The sequence below is a fragment of the Centroberyx gerrardi genome, chromosome 13 (assembly GCF_048128805.1).
Source record: "Centroberyx gerrardi isolate f3 chromosome 13, fCenGer3.hap1.cur.20231027, whole genome shotgun sequence".
NCBI classification, from domain to species: domain Eukaryota; kingdom Metazoa; phylum Chordata; class Actinopteri; order Beryciformes; family Berycidae; genus Centroberyx; species Centroberyx gerrardi.
Window position 1 is genome coordinate 17071731 of NC_136009.1, and position 17862 is coordinate 17089592.

Genomic DNA, 17862 nt, shown 5'->3' on the forward strand with positions numbered 1-17862 from the left:
TACTGTTCCTGTAGAGTAATAAGTAAAGTAATGTGATTACTTTTTAACAAAGTAATAAGTAAAGAGTAATGCATTACATTTTCCAAGTGACTTGCCCAACACTGCTGGGCACAGATACCTACTAAGCCCCCCTCCCCCCCCCTCAGGATTTACAGCTCAGAATTTACACACTCAAAGCCAACAGCATGTTAGAAAGACACCTATCTGAATATACTGTAGTTTTGGAATCCGTTTAAATCTCTAACAACTGAATGCAAGTCATGTTGCAAATGAAATAGCAACAACAGGTAGACCTCTGAAGGCTAAACAAATCATGAAATAGTCTTACCTAACACACCTGTTAATCTAGTGAGGATGGACATGAAAGTGCAAGCCTCTAAGCTTATCTTTTTTGAAAGATGATGATAATATATGTAGGATACTAGGCTATTAAAGACCGATTCAAATTTATATTCAAAACAGTTTTTGAAATGCAAAAGTGAGATGAACATAAAAAACTATTGAATGCTCTCATTGCGTATATAGTATTGCTATGCCTATTATCTTTTTTTGTTATTGCACTTATGGGAGAGAAAACTAAATAAGCAATTACAACGGAATTACAAGGTGCAAACACATATTATTCTAGGCCTAAAAAACATATTTTAAAGTGCAAAATGCCTCTGATTGCCTGCAATGCCCCAAAATCTACTGTCTGGCCACACAGCAGCTGCATGGCATATGAGTCAGTGGGCCCTACTGACAGATCAGGAGTGGAAAACAACATTTTGGGGTCTTCGTAAACCATGACTTTACATTACAAGGCCTTTGGACAATAATGCAGCGCTTTACTGCTAAAGCGCTATAGATAAACTGAGGGGAACACTCACTGTGACAGAGCCATGTTGACACCTTCAAAACAAATGTTTAGGTTATTATAGAGGGACTTTTGGGGCTTTGGTGTTGATATAAATGACTATGCCCTTTGACTGCAGGGCAGTAAATGTAAAGTTAATGACAGCATCATCATGTATCAGGCTCTGGCTTAGGGGCCCCCCTAAGCTCTTGGGCCCCTGGGCCTGTGCCCGGTTGGCCCGTTCAGTAATCCATCCATGATCGGCTCTGTGGCTTCAGTTGGTTCAGTTTGAGAGTTTGTCTCAGTTTGTGACAGAATCTTAGAAGTCCTTTCTGCTATTTTAGGTTTCAGCAACTGATGCTGCAAGGAGAGGAAATAGTGAAATATCTCCAAGCTGATCCATGCATTCATCTCCAGCAGAGTTTGTTGACCGTCCCCAGAGGCAGAACAAAACATGGGGAGGCAGCACTTTCTTATCACGCTACACAAAATTGGAATAAACTCCCAGATAATATTAGACATGCCCCTAATCTGACCATTTTCAAATCTAGGCTAAAAACGTACATGTTCTGTGTTGCCTATAGCTAAATCTCCTGCTATTTTGGTATTTTATTTTCATTTTATTTTCTTCCATTTTATATCTTTTATTACTTTTAATGTTACGCACTTCAAATTGAAAGAGGGATTCCTAATGATTCCTATCGATTATTGGAATTATTAATGGTGTATTGTATTTCTATTTAAATGTAAAGCACTTTAAATTGCCTGTGTACCCTTTTTATGCACTTTTCCTATGCACTTTTAATGTTTATCTTATGCTATCTTTTTTCCTTTCTTTTGTAAAGTACTTTGAATTGCATTCAATGTATGTAAAATGTGCTGTATAAATAAACTTGCTTGCTGCTTGCTTGCTTCATGGAAAGTAATTCAGAGGCTACAAAACAGTGCTAAACGTTGGCATCACAACTGGTTTAAAAATCATGTGAGCAGAGAAAATCCTCCACAGGTCAGGTGTTTATTTACTGACATTAACTTGCATGTAAAGCAGGATTTAAATCTGTTGAACAGATTGAAGAATCCTGACCTGAGAGTCTGTTTTGAGAGCACAGACCTTAGATTGGAGAAATATGTCAAATCAATTGAAAAAAACTGTAAATGGATCTTACCCGAGAGTCTCCAGTCTACAGTGTGGACTCTCCAGTCCAGCAGAGAGCAGCTTCACTCCTGAATCCTGCAGGTCGTTGTTACTCAGGTCCAGCTCTCTCAGACTAGAGGACTGGGAGCTGAGAACTGAGGCCAGAGCTTCACAGCTTCTCTCTGAGAGATTACAGACACTCAGCCTGAAGGATCATCAGTGATAAAGATGAACAATAACTTTGAAAATATATATGTTTTTCCTCTGTATAAATATTAGATTTAGTATATTGAATCTATCCAGTTTTCTATGCACTTACAAAGATTTATTGGAGGCTTTGACCACTGGCAGCAGCCTCAGAAGAGCCTCCTCTGAAGCAGAGTATTTCTTCAGGTCAAACACGTCCAGCTCTTTTTCTGATGACAGTAAGATGAAGACCAGAGCTGACCACTGAGCAGGGGAGAGTCTGTCTGTGGAGAGACTTCCTGATCTCAGGTACTGTTGGATCTCCTCCAGTAGAGAACGGTCATTCATCTCATTCAGACAGTGGAACAGATTGATGCTTCTCTCTGGAGAGGGATTCTCCCTGATCTTCTTCTTGATGTACTGGACTGTTTCCTGATTGGTCTGTGAGCTACTTCCTGTCTGTGTCAGCAGGCCTCGTAGGAGAGTCTGATTGGTCTCCAGTGAAAGACCCAGGAGGAAGCGGAGGAACAAGTCCAGGTGTCCATTTGGACTCTGTAAGGCCTTGTCCACAGCACTCTGGTAGAGCTGATTTACCTGAGATTTGTCTCTGGAGGTTGATTGTGGTTCTGACAGCAGATTGACACCAGAGTCGATGAATGAAACGATGACATAAGCAGCAGCCAGAAACTCCTGCATGCTCAGATGGACAAAGCAGAACACCATGTCCTGGTACAGCCCACGCTCCTCTTTAAAAATCTGTGTGAACACTCCTGAGTACACTGAGGCTGCTCTGATATCAATGCCACACTCTGTCAGGTCGGCTTCATAGAAGATCAGGTTGCCTTTCTCCAGCTGCTCAAAAGCCAGTTTTCCCAGAGATAGAATCATCTCCCTGTTCTCTGTGGATCTGTCTCAGCTCTCCCATGATACTTGACATTCCCCAGTTTGGACTGAACCACCAGGAAGTGGATGTACATCTCAGTCAGGGTCTTGGGCAGGTCTCCTCTCTCACTGGTTTTCGACACATGGTCCAGAACTGTAGCAGTTATCCAGCAGAAGACTGAGATGTGGCACATGATGTGGAGGCTTGGTGAAGTCTTGATGTGGGAGATGATTCTGCTGGCCTGCTCCTCATCTCTGAATCTCTTCCTGTAGTAGTACTCCTCCTTCTGTGGGTCAGTGAAGCCTCTCACCTCTGTCACCACGTCAACACACTCAGGAGGGATTTGATATTTGCTGCTGGTCGTGTGGTTATCCAGAGGCGAGCAGAGGGAAGCAATTTGCCCTTGATGAGGTTTGTCAGCAGCACGTCCACTGAGGTTGACACTTTAACATCAGTCAGGATCTTGTTGTTCAGGAAGTCTAGAGGAAGTCGACACTCATCCAGACCGTCAAAGATGAACACAACCTGATTCCTGATTCTTTGGTCTCATTAAAGAAGTGATGAAGAAGTTTCACCAAGCTGTACTTTTTCCCTTTCAGCAGATTCAGCTCTCGGAAAGTCAGCGGAAATATGAACTGTATATTGTGGTTGGCTTTCTCTTCAGCCCAGTCCAGAGTGAACTTTTGTGTTAAGACTGTTTTCCCAATGCCAGCCACTCCCTTTGTCATCAGTGTTCTGATTGGTTTATCTCTTCCAGGTAAGGGTTTAAAGCTATCTTCACATTTGATTGGTGTTTCTGGTCTCACTGGTTTCCTGGATGCTGCTTCAATCTGTCTGACCTCATGTTCATCATTGACCTCTCCACTCCCTCCCTCTGTGATGTAAAGCTCTGTGTAGATCTGATTCAGAAGTGTTGGGTTTCCTGCTTTAGCAATCCCCTCAAACACACACTGAAACTTCTGCTTCAGATTAGATTTGAGTTGATGTTGGCAGTTGAGAGCAAAAGTTTCTGAATGAACAAATCAATGAGTGGATTTCAGTGTGGATGTATATATTTTCCCACTCCATGATATCTATTCAGCTCATCAGTAGTGGACAAGCATGTTCTGACTGTGTCAGGGGCAGATCTAGAGAAATATTCATGGGGTGGCAAGAGGGTGGCATGGAGATTTTAAGGGGTGGCAGAAATATATATATGCTGATTTAATCGCAAACAATCACATATATCAATATTTGCTTGGAAAAGCCCCCAAATGAAGATATTTTAACTCAAAAACATTACATTATTGTGGCACATGAGTAAAGCATTGAATAGAAATATCTAAAGGTGGCATTAGAAATAAATAGTTTTATTTCCAAATCTTCAGACATTTTTCCAACTACATGTCTTTTTTCATTGAACATAAGCCCATCACTTAGCCTAAAATGTGGCCATAACTGATCATTAAATTAAATGCATTAATTTACGTTTTTTAACGCGTTGTTTTTCAAATTAATCTAAATGAATGCGTTAAATTTGACAGCCCTAATATATATATATGTATATATATACATATAGATAGATAGATAGATAGATAGATCAATTTGAGTGCAATAATGAGTTTATTCACAGTTAGACATTTCATTCACTTACATTCAGTTTCTATTCCCTACTTCCACAGCTAGGCTACAATATATCAAAAAGTGGCTCCACTATACACAACTGTGAGGTCAACTAACAAGTTACTTTCATAGAAAATAGGGCTGAACAAGTAATCAAAATACTATCAAAATCACAATATGGCCAAGTGGAACACCCAAAAAAAATCACAGGAGCTTCAGTTGTTTGATAAAGGTAAAATGCAGACAGAAGAATACTATTATAACTCAAGTATTGTGGTGCTACAGAGATGCCCTGGCCTACAAATCGTATTCTTCAGACTTAAGACACAACTTAAAACATGTTTGTTTGGGGCAGACCCCAACAAAAAAAAAAAAAATCACATCATCATTTTAACAGTTTTTTTTTAGTGAACATGAAAATCATGATGCAAAAATCAGGCCTATCATTTCCATTCACTTCCATCCAGTTGCAATTTCTGTCAAAAATTGCAATATGATTTTTTTGACCATATCATTCTATTATTATTTATAAAGCCCTTAATGGCAACTTGCCATCATATATTACTTCTTTATTAAATTGGTCCTATAGTCACTATTCAACTCGTTCAAGTGATTGGCTACCGCGTACAAACACTGAATTTGGGAAAACTGCCTTTAGTTTCTGTGCTGCACACATCTGGAACACTTTGCAACATACATTGAAACTGGACACAATTGTACATTTGGGTCAATTTAAAACCATAATTGCAAACTGCACCACTCATGAATGTAACTGTTTTTAACTGTGTTTGGCTGTGTTCTGTTGTTTGTTTATTTGTTTTGTCGTTGGTTGTTTTTTATGTGTATTTTACTCTGTACTCTCGGCTCATTGTAAATGAGGGTATACCCTCAATGATCTCCGAGAGCTAAATAAAGGTTGAATGAATGAATGAATGAATTCTGCCCAAATAGAAAGGATACAAGGATGTATATTACACATATCCATGACTTTGGTGTAATATTCTTTCCAGAAAAAAGGCTTATATTAGTGAGCAGAGCCAGTGCAGCATGAAGTTGGCATGAACCTATAAGAGCTGAATGCGGCGATTACCATGTTGTTCAGCAAAACGCCTCACAAACTTATTTAGATCCAAAGCTTTAGTGCGTTTTGATTCAATGCTGATTATAGCCAAACTTGATCATCTATTCTCTGTCATAGTAGACCGCAAATAATTCTTTATGATCCTAAGAGTTGAAAAACTCCGTTCACACGCTGCACTGCTCACTGGTACTACAGCTATTTTGCTCATCAACCTCATGCCTTCACCGTATAGTCTGCCGACTGGACTGCCGCTATCTTCTTCTTCTTCTTGCCGTTATTGTGTCACAGACGGCCACAGATGAAGTCGCTCTGAATGCACGCGAACAGCTCCTGTTGTGGAGTGGTAGGAGTCTACGGGGAGCGTCATCTCTTGCTGCATTCACTTGCACTCGGACATCGGAGTTTCGCTGTTGTAAATTTCCGACCAGCCACAACATTTCATATATATATTTTTGAATTAGATTGTCCAAAACTGGGGTGGCAAGGCATTTTTTAGGGGTGGCAGCTGCCACCCCATGCCACCCCGGTAGTTCCGCCACTGATTATTATTTAAATATAGCACAACAAAACATATAACAACAACACAGCAACTTAAATATAAATACAATAAATAGTATAAATTATAAATGAGTATTACAGTAATATAAATACTACGACACTCATACTAATAACAAATACTATCAATAATCGTAGTATACATTATAACATACAGCATATAGTATATATATTAAAAGTATACAGATAACACAGTGTGATATACACAGAGTGACAGACAGTGGCTTTATCAATGGCACAATTTATCCATCATACAAAGCATAATAGGGTGAGGAACTTACTGGTTCTGTGCTGCTTATGCAGTCTTTACATCAGAGGGCCTATGTAAACAATGCATGGATAAGCAGGGTAACTGTGTGTGTGCATGTGTGTACATACGTGCTGTATGCGTGTGTATATACAACAGCCAGACAAGTCCAGTGAAGTCAAATAAATCTAAAAAAGGATCGTGTGCTTAAGAGAAAAGGACTAAGGACATAGAAAGTAGAAAATGTATGTCACAGACTGCAAGAAATGTGAACAGAGTTTTGCACGAGTGTGTGTGGTATGTGTGTGTGTTGAGGGGATTCATTTCTCTGATGACCTCCTCACTGCCTGACCTTATTGTACTACATAGTACGCATTTCAAAAAACATTTCTTTGGCCTTTATTTTATTTGAATGCGTGTACCTTCATATCAATCATTTTACTCATTTAAATGCAATAAATAAAAAGGCGATTTTACTGCCGTTTTGCTTTTGCATTTGAAAAAACACCACAGAAAAGTAAAGAGTGATGTGCATTTTTCCTTTTTGCTTTTAGTTTGTCAATGTAGAAAAGGAGTTAAGTGTTGCAGACAGGTGGACAGGACCAATCTGACTTCCAGGCAGGACGGACCTCCATTTCAGAGTAAAAGCCTTACTTTTACCGGTCTTAACTTTCTAACTTGTCTGACCGTAGGTTTGAATAAGCTACGTTATAATGTTTTTTAAGCTTCACAGCTTGATTTCTATCGTGAGTAGCCGTAGCTAATGTTAGCCTAGACAGGTAACAAGCTAATGGTCGTTACATTACGCCCAGACGTCAAGGAGCAAGCCAAGCACAACAAACTAGAATAGGTTAGGATGAAGACAACGATGGATGAACCAACGCTGAATAAAATACATTGAAGCTCCATGATCAGTGATGTCTTCATTTGTAGGACATTGAAGATTAATTCCATTGTATTGATGGCAAGGTCTGTAAAAATAATATTTGATCTTATTTTCACTTTTCTGGAGGATGACATTAACTGAGTGGAAACCACAACCCAGCAAGTCAAGGTCAACAGGAGAAACCAGAACACCAAGCCGTTTAAACGGTAATGTATAGGACTAGGTAGATTTTGTTTTACTCTTGTTTATCTGTTACAGAATGTTATAATCTTTATTTGCAGAGATCTGCCAGTTAAAACACTGAGCCAGTGACTTGGCTTTGTGTGGTTGGACTGTCATTTTGTTATTTGTAACAAATCTTTGTTATTTATAAGAAATCTGATCCCTGACATCCAAATATATAGGTAAAATGTTCATAGTCCTAAATTATACATATAGGGTACATTTACTGAAGACTGTGTCCATGGTACTGTGCAAGTTATTTTTTAAACTTGATTATATTCTTGAAACAATTTACAGTTTACTAGCACACAAGCTGACCTTGACATTTCTTTTATTTAGGCCCACATGGCTCTACTGTTGACTTTAATTAGCATAAATAATATGGCCCTATTTAATAATTCCACAACTTTATAGAAAAAATTGCTTACATTGCTTTGCCTGTATACTGGGTGCTGTATGGCCACTAGGGCACAGCAACAATCCAGTCTACTGGAAACAGGAATAAATAAATAAATACAAATTCAAGTAAAGATTTCTACGGAGCCCCTCTGGTGACATCTCATGTTAATAAAATAATGCATGGCCACGACTTATTAAGGCGTGGGAACGAGATCCTTATGTTTGGTACTGAGAAGTAGCCGCTGCGCTACAAGTCCGCATACAGCGCTGTGCGCCCTTTCAGCACCATGGAGGCCTGGAGAATGAGACACAGAAACTGGGGGCAAGAGCGGGGCACTGTGTAATCCAATAATAATACTAGTAAACTATATTTCTGATAGAAAATATGTGCAAAGACCATTTTACTAATCGAAAGTCTGTGTGTGTGTGTGTGTGTTTAAAATTAAAGAAATGATGTATTAATTAGCCTACTATGGCCTTAGATAAAAAAAAACAGCGCACATTATAGCTTAGTCCTGAAGAACACTCATATTAACACTAGTAACATCTGTTACTGACAAACACTCTGAAATGGAGGTCCGTCCTGTCCGGAAGTCACAGCTGTCCTGTTCACTCCTCCGCGACACTTAACTCCTTTTCTGCATTGACAAACTAAAAGCAAAAAGGAAAAATGCACATCGCTCTTTCCTTTTCCGTGGTGTCAACTCAAATGCAAAAAGCAAAAAGCAGTAAAATCGCTTTTTTATTTATTGCACTTAAATGAGTACGATTGATACGAAGGTACACGCATTTATTTGGGATTTTAGCTCTATGCAAAGTATTCTACATTAACAATGTGAAAGATATATAAAAAAGATGTATGTGAAAATATAAAATTCAAATAACAGAAATCTAGTTTGCAATAGTTGCCCCCTTTGCTTGATATATTAAATTGCCACATCTGCAGAAATAATTTCAAATGCTATTCAGGTGTTGACTCAATTTAGAGATATTGTACAATATGGTCCTTTCAGATATGTTTTGATTCTGTCTTTACTGATAATGATGACATCCTTTAATGTTTTTAGGAAATTGGATTTAGGGTGTAGGGTGGAGTTTCCATCAAGAATATGGAATATGTGAATTACTTGTGGATTGCATGTGGATCTGAACCTTGAGGTGTCACAGAAAGTATAAATCCTCCTCGAATTATATGCATGAAAGATCCAATTTCAGTAAATGTTTCATGTCCAATTTCTGTATTGTCACAAATAGTAACAGAAGGGGAGGATTTATATTTTCTTTGAAACATCAAGGACTGGACTTGAATGCCATCCATAAGTGAAGCACCCATGTGCTTGAATATTTTGATGAAGAGTCTGCCCTACACTCTAAAATCACATTAAAGGCCCTGACACACCAAACCGACGTCAAAGAACCAGCGGCGACGAAGGCCGACTGTTGCGTCGCCTCACGTCGCATTGCGTCTGGTCCAAAAAGTTGCACTTGAACACACCGCAAAGACTACAGCCGACGGCCAACTAGCACGTACGTTCTGCGCCTGCGTGAGGGGAAATAACCATATGTCTGATAAGAAGTTGCAAATGGCACTGGCGTTGTCAGCCCTTGGTCTTTTGGTTGTGGAAGAAGAAAGGAAGAGGCGAAGGCGAAAAATAAGGAGAAACCGCACTAAATGGGTGAAATCATGAATACTCCAGCGACAGGCTCAAGGGGCTTTCCCGAACCTGCGTCGAGAGCTGGAGATAAATGAAACCTCCGATTTTAAAAATTTTGCTCGGCTCTTTCCTGTTCAGTTCCACGTGTTGAAGGAATTTATCAGTCCAATCATCCAGAGGCAAAACAACGAACTATCAATCAGAGTGATCTCTCTCACCGACGGGCTCCGACGCCGATTCAACACGCTCAATCGGCCGAAAAGCCGCCGACAGGGTCCGACTAGTGCCGACGGTGCGGGACACACCGCAAAAACTAGGGACACCGACGCTTACCGACGGCCCGACATTGGTGTGTCAGGGCCTTAGGACCCATTAAGAGGTTGTGTACAGACCTAGTCTTGGCAGCTTTAGCAAGAAAGACAGAATCAAAACTAATTAAAATGCAACATATTGATCAATACCCTTAAATAAAGAACCCTAAAGTTGATGTCTTACAAACATCATATGAAATGTTGAACACATTTTTAGAGGTGCAACATTGTAGGCTATGTGAAGGGAATGAGTAATTAAGCAAACCAGAATTGTATGTTATTTGAATTCATAATACAGATAACTTCCTTTTCACACCGAGAATACTTATACAGTACAATATTTTACATATCATTGCTATGGGATGAAAACCTTATAACTCCAATTGAGGTGATTTTTGTGTTTTAACGTCAATTGAAGGGTCACATGCTCCTCTCTGGGTTGAGAGAATTCTACAATTCTTGGTCTTATGAAACCCTTTCAAAACCCATTGGATAAACTCTAAAATGTGTGGTGGTCAACAAGGCTGTTTTTCTTAGTTCCTATATTTTGACATTTTGGAGATACAAGGTTTGGTTTTCAACCAACAACAGTGACATAAAAAGACAGAAAAAAATCCTAAATAAATTCATTCTGAAAAAACAAAAACAAAAATATATATATTTATTTTATCAGCTACCTGTACAGTCTATTCTTCAATTCTTCTCTCTGCTCGATTTAGTCGCTGTCTCCTCCCCCCTCTGTCACAGGCCCCCTTCAGGAATCTTGTGACTTCTTTCTGAAGGCCTTCTTCAGCCGTGTCCCTGGTAGCAGGATTCTTCCTAACAGCTCCTGAAATCACAATAAACAAACTTCACCTGAATACAAATTCCATACCAGAGAGAGAGAGACAGAGAGAGAGAATAACTTCACAACGGCAACATATAAATGTAGTGATTCAAAAAGTTAAAGATCAGCTAAATCTGAAGAGAAGAGATTCTACAAGAAATGTTATGTATTTTATTTAACCTTCATTTAACCTGATAAGTCTCATTGAGATTAAAACTCTCTTTTGCAAGAAAGGCCAACATCTTAAAAATATAGCCGCATGCGGCAATGAACGGGGTCCAAGCACAATATGCTAATTTGTCCAAAGATGAGAAACACAAGACATCATGATTAGTTGACCATACTATTAATGATATTATTGTGAGCTTGCAGAGAATAGTGGCATCATGTGACCAAGTGACTCCAGACTTCGCAGGTCTCATATCCTTGGCAATAAGGCTGACTTGGACACAGTGACTTTCTTTTTATGGGAATACAGGCACAATGACATAGAACTCATTTGGATGTAAAATCTGAAACATTGTGTGCTCACAAAGTCACTCTCTGTCATTTGAACACCTCAAGGTACACTGACAACCCTTGCCTCCAACGGCAGTTGACATACACACTGAGCCAGTGACACCACTGTTGCGTTTCTCACAGTATGACTTTACAAGTGCTTGGCTTTAAAGCTGATACATTTTAGAGATCTTTGGTGTTCTTAATGTCCAAGAATATCTTTTGCTACTGTTACATGGAATCTGTCTTAAGAAATGATAACAAAAAAATACACCTAGTATCCTCATCCCACTGCCCTGATACCCACCCAAGAATAAGGCCCTGGCCTCACCCTACAAAATACAGACAAGTAAATGCTTAAGTGCTTCCTGTTTGCAGATGACCTGGTGGTGCTGTCGGACTCTGCAGAATGCCTGCAGCAGCAGCTGGGTCATCTGCAACAGGTCTGTCAGACCCTGACAGTGAAAATGAAGAAGACAAAAACCACAACAGTCCAGAAAAGCTCCAGATGTTAGGGAAATCAATTTAGATTTACACTAAGCTCCAATAAAATCAAATATGTACATTCATATACATAATAGGGATTAAACATCAGCTCTACAGGGAATTGCAAAATGGCTGTGAACAAACAGAGGGAATAGGCAAGAAGGGCTTTCTATGCAACTGAAAAAAATCTATACAAACTGACATCCCAATTTGTAACTGGCTGAAAATATTCAAATCCATAATTCAACCACCCTATTCTAATGAATGGCTAATGTACCGGGTTTGCAGTGGCTTCTTTTTGTAGTCTGCTAAGGCCATGCTTATATGACTTACAGGTCTGAGAGTTCACTGAAGTCTTACTGGAGCCCTTAACTTGAGAGATGGATATCCTCACAAGTCATGAAGTCCTCTCTGATGCGCCTGTCAAACTCAACTATAAGATGTTGTATAGATGCAATAATGTTGTGGTCAGTGGCATCACAGCCATGATGATCAATGGCACGGTGGTCAGGTGAATTGAAGACTCTAAATTGCCCGTAGGTATTTGTGTGTAGTATGTATATGATGTATTTTTAGTATGCATATATGATGCAGTATGGTATATGACATGTATATGATGGTACGTTAAGCCCTTTTGAGACTTGCTTGTGAAAAAGGGCTAAATAAACATGACTAGACTAGACTAGCTCATGCCTACGGCTTGTGGCTGTGAGCAAATCACAGTTGTGATGTTACATGTTCAGTTGCTTAAATACATACCTCCAGACTGATGAGCAGCAGCAGAGGTGTTGATTTGGCTGGAAGGGCAGTAGGTCAGGCTTTAAATTCCAGGTTGTTCAGCTGCAGACACCATGGGAGGATGCAGTGAGGGGAGGATTCTTGATTCTACAGCCAATACATAGGATGAAAGAATAAAAAACATAATTTGAAGTTTGAAAAACAAAGTGAATGGCCGTATAGGAGGCTTATGCATGTAGCCTCACTTGGTGTGCACTCCATTAATGACATGATGGCAAATGATGAGTTGAATAAGTATGTTAAGTACGGCAGGGCAAAATAACTGGAAGACAGAGCAGCTGGTTCCACAGTGGATACAAGCGTATAAAAATGTCTGGCACCTTTCATTTTTAGATTGAATATATAAAATGAATTCTGATTCAAATAAATATACTCACCTTTTGACACCTTTTTGAAATCTGGATGGAGAGAGTAGTTCATGAATAGATGTCTGGAGTCTCACAGTTTATGGCAGCTTTCTTCACCCTTTCAGTGGTTTTATATGGTGGCCAATAACAGGTCTTACTGGTGCACCACGTCTGAGGAACCACAGCTAAAAAGTTGTCGCACAACTAAAAGTTAACCTGAAAACACAAAAACAGAAGCACAGATCAATTCACTGTTCAATTAAGTAAAAATCTGAGCAACTTAGACTGTTTACATATCATAATTGACACCAAGGTACCTCACTGAATTCTCCAGTAGTTTGAGAGAACAAGTCCAGAAAAATAACACACTTGACAACCAGTATAGATATTTGACTTGCTTATGTACATCCCTCTCTCAGGTGGGTATAATAGGTGGGTAGAGGAGTGCATCTGCACTTACACTGTAATTTACTTCAACTAGCTGTTCAGTTAATGACCAAAACTATCAAATAGCTCTACAGCTTCTGAAACTGCTATTAATGAAGGTAGCTAGTGGACTGGTGTAGACTACCTAAATCAATATTGAGCTTGTCAGCCAAAAGTTTGCAATGCATTCACTTCTCTATATTTATACAGATGGCAGCCTATTCTGATACATTTTCTCCAACAGAGAATGGGCTACCCTAGTCCCAACCACATTTACAGGTAACGTTAAGCTAGTAACACAAACGGATGGATGTTTCTGACCTGACAGGCTGAGCTACAAAATTCTCCAGATAACTGTCTAGCAGTCATGTTTGCTGAATCGAGGTGTTGCGCACCTTCTAACTAACGCTAATTAACCAAGGTTCAAATGTTAACTAACGTCCGTATTAGCTGCTACCATAACTATGCCTTTGAACGCATGACCAAAAATTCACAGTTGACAAATATAATCAGCCCTGTACTGTTTCCATTTAAATTTATCATGCTCCGTTTGTCCTTTTTGAAGTTGAATGTCACTTTTACCTTATATTGTAATCCGTTTTCTTAACAGTCGCTCCCTGTAAATGGACGCCAGTGCACGTAGTCTAGTTAGCGATGAATTCAACCGATGTAGGCTTAGATCTTAGTTAACCCTTCCCGTACCTGTACCTTCACTTGTGGACTAACATATTCGAGACGCTGACTTTTCAGCCAATATCGCCACACACTTGATCGTTTTTGTAACACTCTTCACATCGTGCTAGATGTTCATTACTGTCAACTAATCCTCAACTAGCTCACATGAAGATGTGACCCAAGGTGTAAATTCATAACTGACGGTCTTTGTATGTATAATATCCACATGAAATTTGATATTTAGCTCCTCAAATATGTATGAATTTGCATGACTTGCCTTTTGGTAGGAAACGTGTCCAATTTAAAACATTAAAACAAGCGAAAACACTTACCAACTGTGATCCTGCTGCAACATTTTTAACGGTTGTTTAATATGCTGTTGGATTTAAAACATGATGCGCGTGCGATCCGGCAGCATCAGCCAATCAGAGGCCACAGATACCCTTCTCTCTCTTTCCATCGGCTTGCAGACGACTCCCCGCCGGACGTCCGACAGAGGTTAACCATTCAGCAACGTGCTGTGCAAAAAAAGCTAGTGGCAGTGTTGCCAACTTGGCGACTTTGTCACTAGATTTAGCGACTTTTCAGAACCCCCTGGCGACTTTATTTCTGAAAAGTGACTGGCGACTTTTTCAGACCATGGGGAACAATGTTAAAGTGTTGAATCACCATCCAGTCTGTCCAGCTCTGCATCTCCCAGTGAAGCAAAGCTGGTGTTATCTCAAACATCATCTCCACCAGCACTTGTAAGGGAATCCAGCCTAACCGGGGTTTCCACTGAGGACAGTGACACAAAATTGATGTCACCTCCCTCTGTGTCTTCTGTAAGGATACCTAGTAGGCAGGAGATTGTGGCCGATACACCAGATCGACACATATCTCCAAGCCCATCTCCATCAGCATTTTTAGGTGAGTCCAGGCTGAGCAGTACTGCTTCTGATGCTGTCTCTCCTACTGCTTCACAAGCTGCCTCAGCTAAATCATCAGGAGTTGACATTACAGGAGGAGCTCCATCTGAGGCAGAGATTGAAGAAACCATCCTTGCGATGTTTTCAGACATGATGTCTCATGTTGAGGAAAATGTCGGGCTGCCAAAAGAGACACGGGAAAGACAACTATCTCCCACGGTCTCGGCACAGACACCTCCTGAATCAACCAATGAGAGTTCACCATCCAGTCTGTCCAGCTCTGCATCTCCCAGTGAAGCAAAGCTGGTGTTATCTCAAGCATCATCTCCACCAGCACTTGTAAGGGAATCCAGCCTAACCAGGGTTTCCACTGAGGACAGTGACACAAAATTGATATCACCTCCCTGTCTGTCTTCTGTAAGGATCCCTAGTAGGCAGGAGGTTGTGGCCGATACACCAGATCGACACATATCTCCAAGCCCATCTCCACTACCATTTTTAGGTGAGTCCAGCTTGAGCAGTAATGCTTCTGATGCTGTCTCTCCTACTGCTTCACAAGCTGTCTCAGCTAAATCATCAGGAGTTGACATTACAAGAGGAGCTCCATCTGAGACAGAGATTGAAGAAGCCATCTTTGCGCTGTCTTCAGACATGATGTCTCATGTTGAGGAAAATGTCGGGCTGCCAAAAGAGACACGGGAAAGACAACTATCTCCAACGGTCTCGGCACAGACACCTCCTGAATCAACCAATGAGAGTTCACCATCCAGTCTGTGCAGCACCCCCTCTGCATCTCCCAGTGAAGCAAAGCTGGTATTATGTCAAACACCAACTCCACCAGCACTTGTAAGGGAACCCAGCCTAACCGGGGTTTCCACTGAGGACAGTGACACAAAATTGATGTCACCTCCCTGTGTGTCTTCTGTAAGGATACCTAGTAGGCAGGAGATTGTGGCCGATGCACCAGATCGACACATATCTCCAAGCCCATCTCCACCAGCATTTTTAGGTGAGTCCAGCCTGAGCAGTAATGCTTCTGATGCTGTCTCTCCTACTGCTTCACAAGCTGCCTCAGCTAAATCATCAGGAGTTGACATTACAGGAGGAGCTCCATCTGAGGCAGAGGTTGAAGAAACCATCCTTACTCTGTTTTCAGACATGATGTCTCATGTTGAGGAAAACGTCGGGCTGCCAAAAGAGACACCGGAAAGACAACCATCTCCCACGGTCTCGGCACAGACATCTCCTGAATCAACCAATGAGAGTTCACCATCCAGTCTGTGCAGCACCCCCTCTGCATCTCCTAGTGAAGCAAAATTAAGTTAATTAGTTAACTTAGGTTCGGGAGCAGGGCCACGCCTCAACCACACCTCTAATCACCTGCCTAATCTACTTATACCTGGTCAACCCATCCTGCCTCATTTGTCTCAGATCTCTCGACAACAGACAGACTGTGCATCGCTCCTAAACGCTCGACAGCATTACTAAATCGATTTCAAACAGTCAACTCACCATGGATCCCGAACTGCGGCTCAATCCACCCGATTCAGAGGACGATGATGACTTGTTCGGAGCCGGTTATCCTCCACCAGACATGCCACAGCAACCAGACCACAGCCAAGCGCCCCAGCGGAGTCGCCTGCGCTCAGTGGTTAACGTACCACGGCCCCGTCGGCTTCTCCACTCAAGCTCCACCAACGAGATCTCTCCGACTCCCAGCAGATCTCAGGCCTCCTCTCCTCCTTCAGCGAGGGCCGAAAACCATGGACGTAGCAGGCATGGTCGCAGGAGCCGGCTCCAACCCTCTTCTCATCGGCAGCAGCCCCCCTCACGTAGGCCTACAGTCCTCGGCGATCCACCACGACGCACTCGCGGTGCGCCCTCATCTTCCACTCGGCAGTCTCCTCGTCCACAAACAGAGCCCGACATCAGAGAGTGGACCGTCGCCCGCCTCCAACGTTTCCTGAGAGGGAAAGGCATTCCCTTCCACCGCGGCGACAATAAAGCTACACTGTTTAAACTATATTCAGCCTCCATCAATACAGCAACAACAAACACCGTACCTCCCACGCTTCCGGCTTCCTCGCCAGAGCCAACCACCGCCCGTGCCGTCAGGCGTGACGTCACAGAGCCTCCGCCGCCACAGCCTCCGCCTGCATCATCAGCCCCCCCTAGTGGGAGGCAGGTCATATGTCCCCCTGTGCCTGCTCCCTCTGTTTCAGACTTCTCTCAGCTGATCTCAGCTTTCTTTTCATCCCTGTCTTCGCAGGCTTCACAAAATCCCTGTGCACATACATCCTTTCATCCCATCATCCCTTCCTCTACCCTTCCTTCAGCCGCTCACAGCAACATGGCTTCCGCTCCCCCCTTTTCTTTCACAGCCAACACGGCAGCATGAGAGCCCCTTCCAGCAACTCAAGGGGCCCCACCACAGGCTAATCAAGTCGCTTATTCCCAGCCTCCTCCTTCATTTCCAACTGGTCTGTCCTCCCCCCCCCCCCCCCCTTCTCCATCCCCACCCCCTCCCTTCCCCAACACCCAAATGTTTTTTATCCCTGTGCCAATAATTACACTCTAGCCACAGCAGCTCCACCCACCCAGCCAGCTTCGTCAGTTTGTCGCCCTTCTCCTGTCTCTCCTGCATTACGTCAGCAGATACTCACCGGTAACTACGTAGATTTAGCCCAGCTCCTTCAGCCTTCCATTGTTGACACTAGCCAGCCCTGGGAAATGCAGACTAACTTCGGTTCAGTGCAGCTCCGCCACCCATTACCTTCAAGGTCAAAGGATTTAACTCCTGCAGAATTCGCCCTTGCACTTTCACTTTACCGCGACATTATCTGCTCAGCCTTTCCCGCACGGAGATCCGAGCTAGATGATTATCTATCTATCGTGCTTGAC

General features: G+C 41.8%; 1 protein-coding gene across 1 annotated transcript; it reads right to left on the bottom strand.

The window, feature by feature from the left end:
• Positions 1–512: 512 nt before the first annotated feature.
• On the bottom strand, positions 513–2879 carry LOC144542155 (NLR family CARD domain-containing protein 3). Its single transcript, XM_078287872.1, has 3 exons — positions 2290–2879; positions 2002–2175; positions 513–1195 (listed from the first exon to the last, which is right to left on the bottom strand). Exons 1-3 carry the CDS (start codon positions 2877–2879, stop codon positions 1183–1185), a joined length of 777 nt encoding a protein of 258 aa, XP_078143998.1. The 3' UTR covers positions 513–1182.
• Positions 2880–17862: the final 14983 nt, after the last annotated feature.